Source organism: Engystomops pustulosus, chromosome 11, assembly GCF_040894005.1.
Source record: "Engystomops pustulosus chromosome 11, aEngPut4.maternal, whole genome shotgun sequence".
Taxonomy (NCBI): domain Eukaryota; kingdom Metazoa; phylum Chordata; class Amphibia; order Anura; family Leptodactylidae; genus Engystomops; species Engystomops pustulosus.
Window position 1 is genome coordinate 76,905,112 of NC_092421.1, and position 20,212 is coordinate 76,925,323.

General features: G+C 44.9%; 2 protein-coding genes across 2 annotated transcripts; both read right to left on the reverse strand.

Annotated features, from left to right (window-relative positions):
• Positions 1 to 632: 632 nt before the first annotated feature.
• Positions 633 to 1,568, reverse strand: LOC140105489 (olfactory receptor 5B21-like). Its single transcript, XM_072129435.1, has one exon. The coding sequence runs from the start codon at positions 1,566 to 1,568 to the stop codon at positions 633 to 635; it is 936 nt and encodes a 311-aa protein (XP_071985536.1).
• A 16,678-nt stretch (positions 1,569 to 18,246) lies between these two features.
• Positions 18,247 to 19,182, reverse strand: LOC140105490 (olfactory receptor 9G9-like). Its single transcript, XM_072129436.1, has one exon. The coding sequence runs from the start codon at positions 19,180 to 19,182 to the stop codon at positions 18,247 to 18,249; it is 936 nt and encodes a 311-aa protein (XP_071985537.1).
• Between the last annotated feature and the right edge of the window lie 1,030 nt (positions 19,183 to 20,212).

Consider the following 20,212-nt stretch of genomic DNA (forward strand, 5'->3'; position numbering starts at 1 on the left):
CTGTCCATGGCAACCAATTACAGCCCCCCCCCCCTTTAAAATATTCAAGAGCACTGGTAAAATGAAAGCTGAGCTGTAATTGGGCAACTAGGAATTTTCTGACTTTCAGACAGCTTGATAAATCTGCCCCTGTATGTTAAAGATGCACCCAAAAAAAGCAAACATCCCGGTATCGGTATTCAATAATCTGCCGCACCCTGTACATTAGAGAGGAAACTGCACATAGTACACTCTGCACTACTTTTGATAAATCTGGCCCAATATGTGTCAGTTAGGAAAAAATGTACTTTACTGCTTGTCTAAAAAAAACACAACCGTTTTTTCTACCCTGTCCTTGAAAATAACACAATGGTGTTTAGAAGCACTTGAAATGAATATGACAGAAAAAAATGAAAAATATACATTTCTCAGTCAGAGGAAATCTTTACTGTACATACACATTTTTGTGTAAATTTTTCACATGAATGGGAAAAAATGTTAATAAAATTCTCCCATTTTTATATGTAGATTTTCTTGCACAAATTGTCAAGAATTTAGGGGTTAACCTTTACTTAAGTCAAAAACACACCACAAATATTTAAACATTTGATGTAAACAAAGAACAGAAGATTATATCAGAGATTACAATAGACCTAAAGATTAGTCAAAATTTGCTTCTTTATCCTGCGCAGAGCGTCCTTCACCTCCTGATTTTTCAAGCTGTAAATAAGAGGGTTGAGCATTGGAATGACTCCTGCGTACAATATGGCAAACACCTTGTCCTGGTCCATGGAGAAGCTGGACTTGGGTCTCAGATACATGCCAAATAATGTTCCATAAAACAAGAGGATGACTGTGAGATGCGAGGAGCAGGTGGAGAAGGTTTTGTGTCTTCCTTCTTTAGAGTTAATCTTTAGGATTGTTGAGATGATGTATATGTAGGACACCAATGTCATCCCTGAAGGGAAAAAGCTAATGGCTGCACTTGGTCCATGTATTACTGTCTCTATAGTACGCGTGTCACTACAAGAGAGCATCATTAAGGGCTTCATATCACAAAATAAATGGTCGATCTTGTTAGAGTCACAAAATCTACAAGATGAAAAGAGGATGGCATAAATAATGCCCTCAAAGAATCCCAAGGTCCACGACATCCATGACATCAAGGAACAGACTTGTAGACTCATGAAGTGAGAGTAACGTAGAGGGTGACATATGGCCACATAGCGATCATAAGCCATGGCCGCCAGGATGAAGTATTCTGTCACCATGAGCAACACAAAGAAGAAGACCTGAGTCATACAACCATTGTAGGAGATGACATTGTTACCAGTTAGAAAGATGTCCAATAACTTGGGCAAAACCATCGAAGAGAAGGACATGTCCAATACAGACATGTTACACAGGAAGATATACATGGGACGGTGAAAGTGATGATAAAAGCAAAACAGACAAGTTGTTAGAGAATTTCCAATTAATGTTGCTACATAGATGGCCAGAAATATGAAGAATAAACCCAACTGGAAGCTCGGAAGCTCATGGAAGCCAAGGAGGACAAATTCAGTGATGGTGGAGTTTTTTAACTTCATGTAACATCATAGATCAGATAATTATCTTTTGAGAAATAATTGATCTCACATGTAGCAGAAAGCGCGACTCACCAGAATGACAATAGAAAAAGAGAAGATTTTCAGAGAACATTATATAGAAGATTCATTCAATGGAACATTGCACTGGAGGTTTGAACTTTTGTAATGAAGAAACCTGGGAATTGTAACAAGTCTAGTTAAATTGTATGTAAAAATTGTTGGGAGTTTTAATAATTAAGATGTTGTAATGATTACATTGTAGGTTAAAACTTATTGAAGACAAAAGGTAGATTGACATCTGTTCCTAAACCATCCCAAAAACCCGAATTTCTGAAAAATTCAACAAATCTGGTCAACAAGTGCAATTCAAATCCAAATGATTTCACTTGGGCCACTGGGAAACTCCAATTACTTCACATGTAAAGAATATATTTGGTAAGCTGGGTGCATGACTCTTTATGACTAGCTAATCAAGAGTAACATACGGATATATATTACAATATTACACAATGACCCCCCCCAAATAAAAAAAATCACCCCCCAAAACAACACTAAACTAGAAGCTACTTAAAATTTCAGGATGAGTTCCTGGGGAAAACCTGCTTTATCATTTTCATTCAGTTTGTGTTCAGCTTAGGCCTGAGTAAGGGATGGCCCAGTCAGCTGCAGGGGATGGCGTTCATTAGTCCCTTATATGTCCACTATATGTTTACTTGACTATCTCTGGCCTCTCGAATTTGTGATTCGCCGTTATCCAGGATTTGACGCAATCTGTCTGACTTTGCTTGTCTGTTTTCTCTCGTTTTTGTCCCTCTGTGTCTTGAAATCTTTCCTGTGTACCCCATCAAAGTAGGGATTTTCAACCAGAAGTATCTGACTAGAGATGGGCGAATCGATTCAAACGAAGTGGAATTCGGTCCGAATTTCATGGAAAATTCGATTTGTCACGTCATTCTTTTTTTCCCGCTTTTTTAGCTAAATGGCATCAAGCACAACATGCTACATGAGGCAGAGAACTCTGGAAAGGAGAAAGGAACACCCTCGATGACATCTGCAAACCTGTAAGCCAATCAGCGACGGGCAGGCTTATGTGATATCACACAGGCTCACAGCCCTATAAAAACTGTCAGCCATTTGCAATTTCGGCATTTCACACTACATGTGCTGTCTGTAGCGTCTAGTTGCTTTACTGAACTGTGCTGTAGCGATTTCTGCTCCAATCCCAGGGTGTGTGTTTAGGGGGATTTGTATACCCCAAATAGCAGTTCTTTTTTGTTACCAAAGCCACTAGGAAGAAATCTGTTTAATATCTACACAGCACCCTGGGAGAGGACTTCTGCTCCTCTCCCAGGGTGTCTGTTGTGGGGTATCTGTATAACACAAATTCCCATACTTTTGTGTTGATAAAGTTGAAAGCAAGAAATACATGTCAAATCCACAAAGTTTATAGTGATTTTCACTCCAATTACAGGGTGTCTGTTGTGGGGTACCTGTATAACGCAAATTCCCATACTTTTCTGTTGCTAAAGTTGAGAGCATGAAATACGTGTCAGATCTACGTGGTTGATTAACCACTATGTCAGACAGAAAGGTAGCAGGTGGAGTAGGCAGAGGTCGCAGCACAGTAAGGGGATGATGCAGCAGGGGTGACTCTGTGATGCCAGAACTGCCATTGTCATCTAGCAACAGTGTGTTGATCAACAACCCATAGGTTGTTGATTGGTTGACTAGGTCGGTGAATTGTTGGCAGTGAAATCACCACCTCTGCAGTGTGGCAGTTTTTGGTTAAGACACCAGAGGAGCCGAGCGTATGTTTATGTCAAATCTGCGGGCAGAAAGTGAAGCGTGGCCAGGGAGCTAACGTTGGCACCATGGCCCTGCGCCAACAAATGCAGCATCACCATCCAATGGCCTGGGAAAAACATGGAGCAGATGTGGTGGTTCATCCTGCCGCCGCAACAACAGCAGCAGCAGCACCTAGTGGCACACATGCCATTTCAGCCAGGCAAGGCTCCAGCACCTCTACCTAAGGGAGCTGTTTGTCTTTGACATCATCTCCTGGTCCAGATGCTCCTGCTCCACGCTATGCTTGGCACCAGCAGTCGTTGAGTGAGGCAATTACAAAGTGACAACTGTATGCGTCCAGCCATTGTCCAAGTTGTTGGTACTGCAGCCCCTCCCTTTGCAAGTCGTGGACTCTGCACCCTTCAGAGAACTTATGGTTTGTGCCGAACCGAGGAGGAGAGTTCCAAGCCACAATTTTTTTTCCAAAAAGGCATTGCCAACTCTTCATAAAAATATATAGAACAGAAGGTGGGCCAGTCCTTGAGCTTATTGGTTTCTTCCAAGGTGCATGGCAGACATATGTGGAGCTGTAACTACAGTCAGGGCCTGTAAATGTCCTTTATGGCCCACTGGGTGAATGTGCTTCCTGCCCAGCCATACCAACAACTTGAACAAGAGACGCCGCTTTCTCCTCCAGGTTGTCCTCCTCCAAACTGCTGCTCCTGCGCCAGTGTCCGCCTCCTCCTCCTACAATGGCCAGGAAACTGTGCATTCACTTCAGCCATTCTTACAAAGCCAAACACACCCTCCTCGAGTTTCAGTGTCAGAACGGCCTCCCCCAACATAGTCTGATATGCGATGTTTCCACCCGTTGGAATTCCAGCCTCCATATGTTAGACCGCCTGTATGAACAGAGAAAAGCCATTAGTGATATTTTGATGATGCAAGCGGACCGTAGTACTCCCCTGTGTAACTTTGATTTTAGCCACTGGCAGCTCATGCATGACACCTGGTGTTTTCTCAGGCCCTTTGAAGAGTCCACGTTATTTGTCAGTCGCCAGAACTGTGGGATGAATAACGTAATTTCACTGCTTCATGTCCTGGAACTGATGCTGCAAAATCTGTCTGGCCAGGGCACTGGAGAAGTGGAGACTACATCTCATGGCCACATGAGTCCGGTGGTGCAGAACTGGAGGAGGAAGAGGAGGACTTTGGAGCACAAGCAGAGTCTGGTGAAATTAGTGGTTTTTATACAAGAGAGGAGGGGCAGGAGCATCCGGAGCAGGTAAAAGACAAAGCAGATGACCCAGAAGCACCGTGGCAGTATACAGTGGAGTTGGAGGCCGGGAGTCCCTCAGAGTCACTTGCGCAGATGGCCCGCATCATGCTGCTTTGCCTAAATAGTGACAGCTAAATAGTCAACATCCGGCATAGGCATGACTTTTGGCTCTCCACTAGAGATGAGCGAACACACTCGTTCGAGCTTGATGCTCGTTCGAGCATTAGCGTACTCGTAACTGCTCGTTGCTCGGACGAATACTTCACCAGCTCGAGAAAATGGCATCTCCCGTCGTTTTGATTTTTGGCGGCCAGAAACAGAGCCAATCACAAGCCAGGAGACTCTGCACTACACCCAGCATGACGTGGTACCCTTACACGTCGATAGCAGTGGTTGGCTGGCCTGATAGACTAGTCCCCGCCCGCGCTGCTCGCATCATTCTCTGTCTGGATGCCGTTAGGGAGAGAGCTGCTGCTGCTGCAGGGATAGCGTTAGGCTGTTTTATTAGCTTACTTTTAGGCAGGAGTGAGTCTACAAGAACCCAACAGCCCTTGTTAGGGCTAGAATGGCATATATTTTATTTTTTTTTTGTTTGCTTGTGGCTGGCCTTGCTGGCACTAGTAGTGCAGCTAGTACCATATTGTGACGAATTTGCAGGGAGACTTGCGAACGTTATATTTAGCTCTTAGTGACACACATATCCATCTCAAACACCTAAGTGGGACAATTTATTAGGGGTTTGATTGAATTAGGCACAGTCTGCTTTTTCTTTCTTTTTTTTTACTTTTCTTTTTTTTTATAACTCAAAGTCATCAGGCACAGCACAAAATCCAGTAGTGTGCTGTCAGTGTAGGCTAGAAACTAGCCATACGAGAACCCATCAGGCCTTCATAGGGCTACAATAGCGTTATATATTTTATTTTTGGTTGATTTGCTTGTGGCTGGCCTTGCTGGCACTAGTAGTGCAGCTAGTACCACATTGTGATGAATTTGCAGGGAGTCTTGCGAACGTTCTGTTTAGCTCTTAGTGACACACATATCCATCTCAAACACCTAAGTGGGGCAATTTATTAGTGGTTTGATTGAATTAGGCATAGTATGCTTTTTCTTTTCTTTTTTTTTTTCAAAACTAAAAGTCATCAGGCACAGCACAAAATCCTGTTGTGTACTGTCGGTGTAGGTTAGAAACTAGCCATAGCAATAGGATAGCATCGTTTTGTTAAAAAAACAAAAACACAGGAAAAAAACACAAAAAAAAACACAAAAAAAACCACAAAAAAATTTACAGTTAACACTTTAATTTTGAAAATGTTGAACCTGAGGGCTAGGGGTAGAGGACGAGGGCGTGGGCATGCAACTACTGCAGGGGTCAGAGGCCATGGTCCTGGGTGGGGTGAGACACCACCTGCTGATGAGGGAGCAGGGGAACGCCGCAGAGCTACACTCAACAATTCTTCTAGCCATTTTTACACCAGTCAGTCTTCCACGCAGTCCACCCATGTCACCGATATCAGCACTCCTCCAGCTCCTCCACCTCAGCCTCCTCCCCCCCAGTCTGCCCCCTCCCAGGAAAATTTGGCATTTGAACCGGCATACTCTGAGGAACTGTTTTCTGCACCCTTCCCAGAGTCACAAACCACTTGTCCGGTTGCTGCTGAGCTCTTTTCCGATGCCCAGGTTTTCCACCGGTCGCAGTCTGTGGGTAATGATGACATTGTTGACGTAGTGGAAGAAGTGTGTAAAGAGGTGCCGGATGATGAGGAGACACGGTTGTCAGACAGTGGTGAAGTTGTTGTCAGGGCAGGAAGTCCGAGAGGGGAGCAGATTGAGGGATCGGAGGATGATGAGGTGACAGACCCTAGCTGGGTTGATAGGCCGGGTGAACACAGTGCTTCTGAGATGGAGGTGAGTCCTCGACGAGAACAGGTTGGAAGAGGCAGTGGTGGGGCCAGACGAAGAGGCAGGGCCAGAGCTGGTGCAACAGCGTAAAATGTTTCATGTAGTGAAGCTCCCGTGGCGAGGGATAGATTTTCAGAAGTCTGGAGGTTCTTTAAAGAAACACCGGATGACTGACGGACTGTGGTGTGCAACCTGTGCCAAACCAGGATCAGCAGGGGTTCCACCACTACTAGCTTAACTACCACCAGTATGCGCAGGCATATGAATGCCAAACACCCCACTCAATGAAACCAAGGCCGATCACCTCCCGCTGGGCACACCACTGCTCCTTCCCCTGTGTCATCTGCTGCCTCTGCTAGTCAGCCCCCTGCCCAGGACCCCGGCCCAAACACCTCCCGTGCAAAAAACACACCTTTGCCTCCACGATCCTCCACAGCATCCACCAATGTCTCCATGCAAAGCGTTCAGCTCTCCATACCCCAGATGCTGGAGCGCAAGAGGAAATACAGTGCATCGCACCCACACACCCAAGCCCTCAATGTCCACATCTCCTAACTACTTAGCCTGGAGATGCTGCCCTATAGGCTGGTAGAGACCGAGGCCTTTTGCAACCTCATGGCGGCGGCTCCCCCTCAGTGTTCGGTCCCCAGCCGCCACTACTTTTCCAGATGTGCCGTCCCAGTCCTGCACCAGCACGTGTCAGACAAAATCATCCCTGCCCTGACCAACGCCGTTTCTGTCTGCCGGACAGGGCCACTATATATCGCTGACGGCACATTGGGTTAACTTGGTGGAGGCCGGGACCGAGTCTGACCCTGGGGCTGGTCATATACTGCCGACGCCGAGGATTGCGGGGCCTACCTCGGTCCAGGTCTCTCAGGCCTACTATGCCTCCTCCTCCTCCCACTCCTCCTCCACCTCCTCTCCAAATTACCATCCGTGGGCATGGCGCCATCAGTCGGTAGCTTTAGGCACAGCAGCAGTGCCGACGCTAAGCGACAGCAGGCAGTGCTCAAACTGCTGAGCCTAGGCGATAAAAGGCACACCGCCCAAGAGCTATTACAGGGCATCACGGCGCAGACTGATCTGTGGCTGGCACCGCTGAACGGCCGTAACCTGGTGGCGGCTCTGCAACTTGGCAGACTGACACATGTGCCATGCCTGGCCCATGTGTTAAATCTCATAGTTCAGCGGTTCCTCAAGACATACCCCAATCTGTCTGATTTGCTCACGATGGTGCCCCGCATCTGTGCGCATTTCATGAAGTCCAGCACAGATACTGCCACTCTAAGGACAGTGCAGCGCCGCCTCCAACTGCCCGCTCACCGACTGTTGTGCGACGTGCCCACGAGGTGGAATTCAACAATAACCATGTTATCCAGAGTTTACCAGCAGCGCAGAGCGATTGTAGACTGCCAGATGTCAACTTCCACCAGAACTGGTAGTCAGGTCAGTCAGCTTCCTCAAGTCTACAATGAGGAGTGGACGTGGATGTCTGATATCTGTCAGGTGCTGAGTAACTTTGAGAAGTCAACACAGATGGTCAGTGGCGATGCCGCCATCATCAGCCTCACCATCCCGCTGCTTGGCCTGTTGAAAAACTCTCTGGCCAGCATGAAGTCAGAAGCTTTGCGCTCGTCACAAGAGACGGGGGAAGAAGATTCCCTTGTTGATAGCCAAAGCACCCTCAGGTCTGTTTCTCAGCGCATATCAGAGGAGGTGGAGGAGGATGAGGAGGAAGAGGAGGAGAATGTTGGCGAGACAGAAGAGGGGAGCATTGCTCAGACCTTCACTGTTCAGCGTGTATGGGCAGAAGAAGAGGAGTTGGAGGAGTTGGAGGAGGAGGAAATGGAGAGTCAGGCCAGTGAGGGGAGTGATTTCTTGCGAGTTGGTACTCTGGCGCATATGGCAGATTTCATGCTAGGCTGCCTATCCCGTGACCCTCGTGTTCAAAGAATTTATTCCAGCACCGATTACTGGGTATTCACTCTCCTGGACCCACGGTACAAGCAGAATCTTTCCACTCTCATCCCTGGAGAGGAAAGGAGTGTGAGAATGCATGAATACCAGCAGGCCCTGGTGCACAAGCTGAAACAGTATTTCCCTTCTGACAGCGCTAGCGGCAGAAGGCGTACTTCTGCGGGACAAGTAGCGAGGGAGAGTAGGCGAGCAGGCAGCTTGTCGTGCACTGGCAGGGGTACGCTTTACAAGGCCTTTGCCAGTTTTATGTCACCCCAGCAAGACACTGTCACCTGTCCCCAGTCTCGGCAGAGTAGGGCTGATCTTTACAGAAAGATGGTGAGAGAGTACGTAGCTGACCATACCATCGTCCTAAATGATCACACAGCTCCCTACAACTACTGGGTTTCAAAGCTGGACATGTGGCACGAACTGGCGCTGTACGCCTTGGAGGTTCTTGCCTGCCCTGCCGCTAGCGTGTTGTCTGAGCGTTTTTTCAGTGCAGCTGGTGGCATCATCACCGATAAGCGTATACGCCTGTCGACTGACAGCGCTGACAGGCTGACGCTTATCAAGATGAATAAAGCCTGGATTTCTCAGGATTTCCATTCTCCACCAGGTGAAAGAAGCTCAACCTGAATAATGTATGCACTCCTCCTCATTTTCCTCCTTCTCCTCCTCTTTGTACACTAAAGCAGAGGAAACTGGTTATTTTTTGCCAGGGCCAACTGGCTCTAGGTATAGTACTCTATGTATTTAATTTTTCTGGAGGGCCACCTACCTGGTCCTCTGGTTTGAAAACTTTTTTGGACTGCCACATACAGGCACTCAATCTATTTAATTTTTCTGGAGGACCACCTACCTGCTCCTCTGGTTTGAAAACTTTTTTGGACTGCCACATACAGGCACTATCCAAATTTAATTGTCTGCATAGCAGCCTCCACACGTCGTCTTTATAGCTGCCTCCACACATTGTCTCCATTACTACCTCCACACATCATCTCCATAGCTGCCTCCCAAAGTCGTCCATATAGCTGCCTCCATACATGGTCTCCTTTTCAAACGAACTGTGTCAGGCAGAATTTTCGGTTGTTTTCATGGCTTCCACATCAAATTTGTTAACTTTGTCGCCACCCTGCTGTGTTATCCACAAAATATACTGGCAAACTTTTATCATTTACCGATATTATTTTAGCGCTTCTTGCGCATCTGTTTACATTCCCCTCACCACCAGCTCCATCCCAGGATTAGGCAGCCTCAGAGGCATCCATGCATACTGCCCCTGCTGTTTCCTGTCCATTTCGCCTCCACGATCCTCCACAGCGTCCACCAATGTCTCCATGCGCAACTTTCAACTGTCTATACCACAGACGCTGGAGCGCGAGAGGATATACAGCACATCATCCCTTTAGCAAATGAGCTGTGTCAGGCAGAATTTTCAGGTGTTTCACCAGATACATAATAGAACTCGGCGCATCTGTCGCCGCCATGCTGGAGACCTGAAGTTGCAATCATAGCAGCTCAATATGGATGCTCCATACTGTCGCTCTTAATCATGGAACTTTTCCCGGAACAACAATTAAAAATAGAACCACTATGCTATTCCATTATTCCTAGATAAAATATTCAAACGACCCTGCCTGCTTTGAAAATTATAATTTTTTTCAAAGTAAACGCTTCTGGCCCCCAGGCCCATTTTGGGTGGGGAGGAGCCGAGAGACAGGGGCTTGGACAGGCGAAAGCTCGCCTGGCAGCGAACCGCCAGCTCCATCCCAAGATTAGGCAGCCTCAGAGACATCCATGCATGCTGCCCCTGCTGTTTCCTGTCCATTTTGCCTCCACGATCCTCCATAGCGTCCACCAATGTCTCCATGCGCAACTTTCACCTCTCTATACCCCAGACGCTGGAGCGCGAGAGGATATACAACACATCATCCCCTTATCAAACAAGCTGTGTCAGGCAGAATTTTCAGGTGTTTCACCAGATACATAGTGGAACTCGGCCCATCTGTCGCCGCCATGCTGGAGACCTGAAGTTTCAATCATAGCAGCGCAATATGGATGCCCCATACTGTCGCTCTTAATCATGAAAGTCGTCTCCATGGCTGCCTCCACATGTTGTCCCCTTATCAAACGAGCTGTGTCAGGCTCATTTTTCGGGTGTTTCACCAGATACGTTATGGAACTTGGTCACTATGTCACCACCATTCTGTGTTATCGACTAAATATACCGTCAATCTTTTGTTCACATAGGAAATCATTTCAGCGCTTCTTTCTCACCTCCTTTGGTTCCTCTCTGCCGCCTTAACCAGGCAAAATACTGATACATACAGTGCTACACGTTATCCTCGCCAAAAGAAATTTTTTTAATTGGTTTGAAGCCTGTGTCCATTTTGGGTATGTCGCCATGCCACTCTCTAGCCTGCCACTGCTGCAGCTGCCTCTGCATGCCGTCCACTATAGTGCCAGGGTCAATTATTGGATGTTTTAGATGCTATCTAGCTTCATTCGGTCACTCTGTCATCACCATGCTGTTGCCCATAATTTTGGCATAATGGTGCAATTAAGCAGCCTCAGAGGCATCCATGCATGCTGAACCTGGTGTTTCCTGTCCATTTCCATGGTGTTTCCATCATTTTCTGAGGTTTCCAGGTGTTTGGCCAAGCTTCCCTGTGCAGAGCCTTGGTCCCCTTAAAAAATGCTTGAGTCTCCCATTGACTTCAATGGGGTTCGTTATTCGAGACGAGCACTCGAGCATCGGGAAAAGTTTGTCTTGAATAACGAACACCCGAGCATTTTAGTGCTCGCTCATCTCTACTCTCCACCCTTTTGGACCCTCGCTACTGGTCAAAAATAGGTGACATTTTTCCAGCTGCCAAGAGGGAGGAACAACTGGTGTACCATAGAGAAATACTGAAAGGACAGTTGGCCGCTGCCTTTGTGGGCAATTGTCCATCCTCTGCCAGGTCTGACTGAGGTATTCCTGGTAGTGATCGATCACGTACTACTGCCACGGCTGCTGTGGGGAGATTGGGGGGAAGGAGCAGTAGCAGCTCCATCAGCAGCTTAAGTCTGGAGTCCTTAATGAGAAACTTCCTTTACCCCCCCAAGTGAGGAGGGTAGCCGCCACCAGGAGCAGCAGCAGGACATGGAACAGACCCTGCACCAGCACATGGTGGCCTACTTGGACAGCACTTTACCACCTCAGGTAGAGGATCCCCTGGACTACTGGGCAGCCAAACTTGATGCGTGGCCGCAACTTGCGGAGTTTTCAGTAGAGAAGCTGTCCTGCCTGGCTAGTAGGGTGACATCAGAGTGGGTCTTCAGTGCGGGGGGGGCAATCGTTACCGCCACCTCCACACTGTATCATTGTGCCACTCTGTGGGCTCCTCCTGCTGCCTACGCCACCTCCACACTGTATCATTGTGCCACTCTTTGGCTTATCAGGTTGCCACCACCTCCCAACTCTATCATTGTGCCACTCTGTGGGCTCCTGATGCTACTGCTGCTGATGCTACCTCCACACTGTGTCATTGTGCCACTCTGTGGACTCCTGCTGCTGCTGCTGAAGCCACCTCCAAACTATATCATTGTGCTACTCTGTGGCTTACCAGGTTGTCGCCACCTCCATAATTTGTTATTGTGCCACTCTGCGGCCTACTCATGCTGCTGCCAACTGACCGCTATCTCCCTGGAACACCCTGTGATTTCCATAATGCTGTTTTTACCCTCCATCACTCTATGACGTTGCCACTATGTTTAGTTCCCCTTCATTTCATCTGTCAGAAGGAATAAAAAGCTTCAGGATTGATAGCCAAAAGCAGGAGTGGATACAGAACACAAAGGACATGCAAGTATCCCACTTACTGGTCATTTCTGTTTTGGATCAACTCCTATTTGTTTTTGGCTTTAGCAATACTGATGATGGTTTATTGACCCATTGAAAGCGGACACTGATGGATGAAATGAAGGGAAAAATGATTAGTGATGTCAATGCAAAATTACTGCCGACACCCTCTCCACTCTTTTGGGGGGCTTTCCACATGTATCCGCGTTTAACAGAACAAGTTCTGTCGTAATCTATGGAATCATATGAATCATTGTCAGTGTAAAAAGAGTGCACTCTTTGATGTTATAGTGGGATCTTGGCCCTCAGCTCAGTCCTTTCGAGCTGGCACAGACGTTACCTTGTCAGGCTGCGTTCCCGCTTCGCTTATTTGGTGAAGTTGGCCTCTGTAAGTGCACATGGAAGTGAAAAGTGAAGAAATTCTAAGAGCCGCGGCTGTCATGTGAGTGTCATACTAAAACACATTGTTTGAAGACCAAACCACGCTCCCTATGCATATTTAAGCATGGCACAACATTCTACAACACCCTACAGGCTCTCTGCAGCCAGGAAATGCCTGTTTTTTAACGTGATTAGCCATGATTTGATTCGGGTCGAATTGAATTTTAAAAAAAAATTCTGCAAATCTGGTCGAACCGAATTTCAACAAATTCACCAATCTCTATCTCTGACCTTTAGGGTTTGCAAGGATTGTTAGGTAGGTGACAGGGGTTGTGGGTGATTTTAAGGCCTGCACCTCATCCTCTACCTTGAGAGATTAACCAGCCTAATACAATTACTGTATAGACAACAAATAAGCAGGACCTGGTTCAGATGGTTCAGAACCTGGCTGAGCATGTTGGACTGCATGAACAGAACCCATTTTCATCTTCAGGTCAGTCTGTATCTGAACCCAAGGTCAAGTTACCAGATGATTTTAAGTGGAGATAAAAACTTTTTCTTTTCTTTTAGAGAGAGATGTAAGTTATATTTCTGCCTAAGACTCCCATCCTCTAAGAACAATGCCCAAAAGGTGGGCATTATTCTCTCCTATGTGAGGATCCTCAGGAATGGGCATTTTCTCTGTACAGGTATTTCCCGAACTAGTTATAACGAGGGGTTAATACTGCTCCCTTGACTAAAGGTACTATTACTTTTCATACTCTAGAAATGTGGAAAATATTCAAGGGATTAATGAATTGGTGCACGGCTGAAAATGGTCCAACTCTATATTCATGAAGGTGAAACAGAACACCGTAGAGCAGATTTTTGCTGCTCTAAATTTGAGCCCAAGATTTCACCCAAAAAACATTCAAGTAAACTTGAAGAGCCAGAAAAGTGTCGGATTCCCAATCACCGTCAGCTCCACAGAGAATAATGGAGCAGAACGGTCATGCAAAAAATGCAATAAAAAGTGATCAAATAAACATATCAACTCCAGAATGATAGCGTTGCAAAGTACAACATGTCCCATAAAAAACAAGCCATCAACCAGCTCCGTAGCCAAAAAAGTAAAAATGTTATGCCATTTGGAAGATGGTGATGAAAAATGGATAAATTTTTCCCCACATTAGGGTTTTATTTGGCAAATTTAGTAAGTATATAAGTGCACTCGCATGCGCGCAGGGGGGAAGGGGGGGCGTTACCAATAGGTCACTGACCGATGGTAGATATACGCTACAGCATCCAATAGGCTAATCGTAGCTGAGGGTTCTGATTGGCTGAAACCAGCACCATGTCATCAATGACATCACAAACAGAGGTATTATTACCTTGAGTCAAGTGAACAAGAGCACACTCTAGCCCCGGCACCCCTGAGGACGCCACAGTAGTCAAGAGGGCTGAACTATCTATTTTAGCCAGCAGTCAGAGTTAGTGGGATAATGGACAGTCAGTATATGTGATGAATAAGGGGATAATACAAGCTAGTGACAAAGAATCTTAGTGTAACGAGCTCGTGTGGATAGATCTGGATAGCATAGCCGCCATGAATGTGTGTATGTTGATCACTCATTATGGCAATTTAGAGCTATTTAAAGAATCATAATACTGACCCGGCAGTGAGGATCAACCACCGAATACACATAATAGGAAACACATAATAGCACAACGAATACAGAGGCATCGAGTTATACAATGTTGCAAAAATGTATGAAACGTAATTGTGCAACTGGTTGAAAAACAGATATTGTTAATAATGAAAGTGTTACATATTCAGGGAGATTTATCATTAGGCAGGATTTTGAGCAGTTGTCTATGGGGCTCATTTACTAAGGGTCCGACGGATTCGGAAAAAATGCTGAATTTTAAAAACGTTTTATGTTGCAAGATCACGCACTTACATGCACAAGGAAGAAGGTGAACTCCAGCGCACCTCGGCGCAGCAGCGACACCTGGTGGATATCGGGGACACGACCTTAGTGAATCCCGGCAGACCCGAATCCTCATCGGACAACGGGCCGCAGGATCGCAACTGTACCGGGTAAGTAAAAGAGCTCCTATGTGTTAGACCGGCAGGTTTCCAGCAGATTTATAGTCCCGTGTATACCTCACCAGTCGCACGTATGTGTAACATCTACTCAATTTCTGCCTTTTTTGTGATGTTTTTGCACAGGAAATTCTCAGATACCTCAAACATAAAATTGAGCAAAAACTTCGAAATTGAGCAAAAGCTTCGAAATTGTGCAAGTTTGAGTCAAAGGGCATCTACCACCTGGATGAAGGACTGTATGCAAATGAGCCTGACGGGCTCCAGGCTCCATTAACACTTATAGAGTCTGGAGCCCCTCAAGCTCATTTGCATACAGTCCTTCATCCTGGTGGTAGATGCCCTTTAAATCTCCCCCCTGGAGTAGCAATGGTCCCACATACACCACCTTCTATGTGGTGTAGTTTTGCAATAAAATTTACATTCTTTTGAAAATTCTTAGTTGATAAATGTGGTTTATTTTTTCCGCCATTGCGTGACTTTAGAGTTGCGTTTTCTCGCAAAAAAAAATTGCGACAATTACATGCCAAGAAGCTACATAGGACTAATGATAAATCTCTCCTACGCGGCTGAAAGGCTGGCCGTCACACACAATGTAAAATAAAAACAACCCCACAACAGACTACATCATTTTTAATTGTGTGTTGGGAAACCTCTTCCCACGAGGCACATAATAAATATTTTTGTAGTTTCTTTTAAAATATAATTAATAAAAGTGATGTTTTAGCATTATTCTGACCAATGGGTCTCAGTGAGGTCTTTTAGACCTTTTTTGTAAATAAATTTTCAAGTATATGGACCCAGTCAACGATTGTCCACAATTTTTTGGTGTTTAACCCCAAAATGGTAACGCTGGAAAAAGCATCTCGTTCCGCAAAACAATTGTCATCACATGGCCCCAATAACGCAAAAGCTAAAATTTTATAGCCTACAGAAGGGGCCAATGAGGAAAGTAAAATCCTGGCATCCTGGCTCCTTCCCTTCTGCGCCTCGCTGTGCCCCCATAAAACAAGTAACAGCCACATGTGGGGGGTCTCTGCACTCAGGAGAAATTGCAGAACAAATTGTATGGTGGGTTTTCTATTTTTATCTTTTGGAAATGTGTAAATTTTAGGGCTAAATGAACGTATAACCGGCACAATTTGACCATTCTAAATTTCACCTCCATTTTGATTTAATTACTATGAAGATCTCAAGGGGTTAACGATCTTCCTAAAATCTATTTCTGATAGCTTGATATAAATTATCCAGACATTTCATAAATTATGAAAATGTAAAGTAGACATAAGGGAAATGTTATACAGCAACTAATTAAGCTGGTAATTCTATCTGCTTGAAAACGCGAGGATTTAGAATTTTGAAAAAGAAAAAATTTTGCGAATAAACACAAAATTTACCACTACAATGAAGTGCAACATGTAAAAAAAATTATACAACAGAATCGCTTTGATGAGTAACGGTGTTCAAAAGTTATAACTATATAAAGCGACGCAGGTCAGAATCCAACAAATGGGGCTGAGCCGTCAGCTCCAAACTGGCAACGTCCTGAAGGGGTTAATAAAGTGTCCTAGCCAGTTTTGTCTCGCAGCTGCTCTGGGTCCACAAAATTCTGCCTATAAAGAGGCGTTTATTACTGAGACTCGACAGAATTGTGTCACACGCTCTGTGTTAAAGGTGCACCAAAAAAAAAAAAAGTTGGTGCCCACTTCCCGAGCAGTGCAGGAGGCGCCAGTAGTCAATATTCTGCTGCCATCGGTTAACACAACCCCTTACACGCTGCGGTCAAGCATGACCGTGGCGTGTAAGAGTCTTCCTCCTATGGATCAGATCCCGCGTGCCGTCTACTGGGGGATCCGATCCACTTTAGAGCATCGCTGGTTCATGTTTAAGTATGGAAAAGTATAAAAAAAAATAAAAACAGAAAAGTTTGCACATTAGAATAAATGAAAAATAAGTACATAAAAATATAATCCCCTGAATGTCACTTTCCCATAAAAACAATTAATAATGTATAAAAAAACACAAAAAAACACCACATATTTGGTATTGCCTATTCTGTTACAATCTGTATAATAAAACAGAATCATTACTGGACCTGCACGCTGAACGCCAGGGGAAAAAAAAACAAAAAAACGTTCCGAAAACAGAGCATTTCTAATTACATTTTAATTTTAATAAAAAGTGATTAAAAAATGTTCCGCACTCTAAAATAAACCCACTAAAAAGAACAACTCTTTTCGCAAAAATGAAGCCCCTCATCAGATTTGTCAGCTGAAAAAATAAAAAAGTTCTGCATATGAAAAGATGGTGATGCTAAAATGTACAAGATTTTCTCCAAATTAGTTTTTATTCAGTAAAATTGAATAAAATACACAAAACCCCCCACATATTTGGTATCGCTGCATCCGTGACAATCTGCATAATAAAACAGAATTGTGATTAGATCCGCAAAGTGAACCCATAAAAAAAAAACCAAAAATATGCTCCAAATAAAGATAATTTTTCATTAATTCCCCATAAAAAATGCTCTAGAAAGTGATTAAAAAAATGTTATGCACTCTAAAATAAGAACACTAAAAAGAACAATCCTTCTCTCAAATAAAAAAAAAAAGCCCCTAACCAGATTTGTGAGACGAAAAATTTAAAAGTTATGCATACGAAAGACGGTGATGCTAAAATTAACAACTTTTTCGCCAAATTACTTTTTATTCAGTAAAAATGAAAAAAAAAAAAAAAGATCCCCAAGTACCCGAAGGGGTTAAAAATAATGGTATTTAGAAGCACTTTGAATATATGAATATATCAGAACATCAGAACATTTTTCATCTTTACTGTATGTACATTTTTTGTGCACATTTTTGTAAACAATGGGGCAGATTTACTTACCCGGTCCATTCGCGAACCAGCGGCGCGTTCTCTGCGGTGGATTCGGGTCTTCCGGCGATTCACTAAGGCAGCTCCTCCGACGTCCACCAGGTGGCGTTGCTGCGCTGAAAAGCATCTGAATGCACTGAAGTTCACCAAGCCATCGTGGGTGAAGGTAAGCGCATGTCGAGCGACACTTTTTTTTATTTCAAGTGCGGCAGTTTTTCCGAATCCGACGGGTTTTTTTTACGGCCACGCCCCCGATTTCTGTCGCGTGCATGCCAGCGACGATGCGCCACAATCCGATTACGTGCACCGAAATCCCGGGGCAGTACAGGGAAAATCGGCGCAAAACGGAAAATTCTGTTAACCCGTCGCAAAAACGTGAATCGGGCCATTAGTAAATGACCCCCAATATGTAGAAATTCTTGAACAAATTGTAAAGAACTTAGAGGTTAACTTTTACTTAAATCAAAACACCACAAATATGTAAACATTTGAAGTAAACAAAGAACAGAAGATTATATCTTTCATTGTAAAAAATCGTTTACATTTTTTACCAGAGATTACAATAAACCTACAGATTCGTAAAAATTTGCCCTTTTATCCTGCGCAGAGCGTCCTTCACCTCCTGATTTTTCAAGCTATAAATAAGAGGGTTGAGCATTGGAATGACTCCTGCGTACAATATGGCAAACACCTTGTCCTGGTCCATGGAGTAGCTGGACTTTGGCCTCATGTACATGCCAAGGACCGTGCCATAAAACAGAAGTATGACTGTGAGATGTGAGGAGCAGGTGGAGAAGGTTTTGAGTCTTCCTTCTTTAGAGTTAATCTTTAGGATTGTTGAGATGATGTATATGTAGGACACCAAGGACAAGACCGAAGGAACAAAGCCAATGACTGCACTTGGTCCATGTATTACCATCTCTATAGTACGCGTGTCACTACAAGAAAGCATCATTAGAGGCTTCATATCACAAAACAAATGGTCAATCTTGTTAGAGTCACAAAATCTACAAGTTGACATAAGGATGGCATAAATAATGCCCTCAAAGAATCCCAAGGTCCACGACATCCATGACATCAAGGAACAGACTCGTAGACTCATGAAGTGAGAGTAACGTAGAGGAAGACAGATGGCCACATAGCGATCATAAGCCATGGCCGCCAGGATAAGATATTCCGTCACCATGAGCAACACAAAGAAGAAGACCTGAGTCATACAACCATTGTAGGAGATGACATTGTTACCAGTTAGAAAGATGTCCAATAACTTGGGCAGAACCATTGAGGAGAAGGACATATCCAATACAGACATGTTACACAGGAAGATATACATGGGACGGTGAAAGTGATGATAAAAGCAAAACAGACAAGTTGTTAGAGAATTTCCAACTAATGTTGCTACATAGATGGCCAGGAATATGAAGAATAAACCCAACTGGAAGCTCGGAAGCTCATGGAAGCCAAGGAGGACAAATTCAGTGATGGTGGAGTTTTTTAACTTCATATAACATCATAGATCAGGTAATTATCTTTTGAGAAATAATTGATCTCACATGTAGCAGAAAGCGCGACTCACCAGAATGACAATAGAAAAAGAGAAGATTTTCAGAGAACATTATATAGAAGATTCATTCAATGGAACATTGCACTGGAGGTTTGAAGTTTTGTAATGAAGAAACCTGGGAATTGTAACAAGTCTAGTTAAATTGTATGTAAAAATTGTTTATAGTTTTAAAAATTAAGATGTTGTAATGATTACATTCTAGGTTAAAACTTATTGAAGACAAAAGGTAAATTGACATCTGTTCCTAAACCAACTCAAAAAAATCAGAATTACAAAAAGTTGAACAAATCTGGTCATCAAGTGCAATTCAAATCCACATAATATCACTTGAGCCACCGGTATACTCCTATCGAAATCCATTACTTTACATTTATAGAACATATTTGGTAAGCTGGCTGTCACGCACTGGGGTGCGGGAAGAGTCTCTGGGGCTGAAGTCTATGGACTCCCTGGACCTTCGTGGGGGGTAAAGATACTAGACGCAACCTGGGAGCGGAGTCTAACTGGAATCCTGGTCTTCACCAGAGCCTGCAGGAAAGCGGGATGGTCTTTCTGAGGCAGGGAGCCACCAGGTTGCTCCACAGGTGCGACTAGGCCTGCGGTGGTAGCCAAGGTAGGGACACGGGTAGGCAGGACCACGGGTAGGCAGGACCACGGGAAGGCAGGACCATGGGAAGGCAGGACCTCGGGATGGCAGGACCTCGGGATGGCAGGACCTCGGGAAGGCAGGACCTCGGAGCGACGGCTGGCAGTCCCTCGGAAGGACGGCTGGCAGGACCTCGGAAGGAGGGCTGGCAGGACCTCGGAAGACCACTGTGAAGCTGCAGAGGCACAGCAGCAGCTTGCAGGAAAGCCGGAGCAGCTCTGGGAAGCTTCAGAGACGCTGGAGTGGCTTGTGGGAAAGCCAAAGCAGCGATGGGAAGCTGCAGAGGCTGAGGTGCCGCTGGAGCAGCTCTGGGAAGCTACCAAG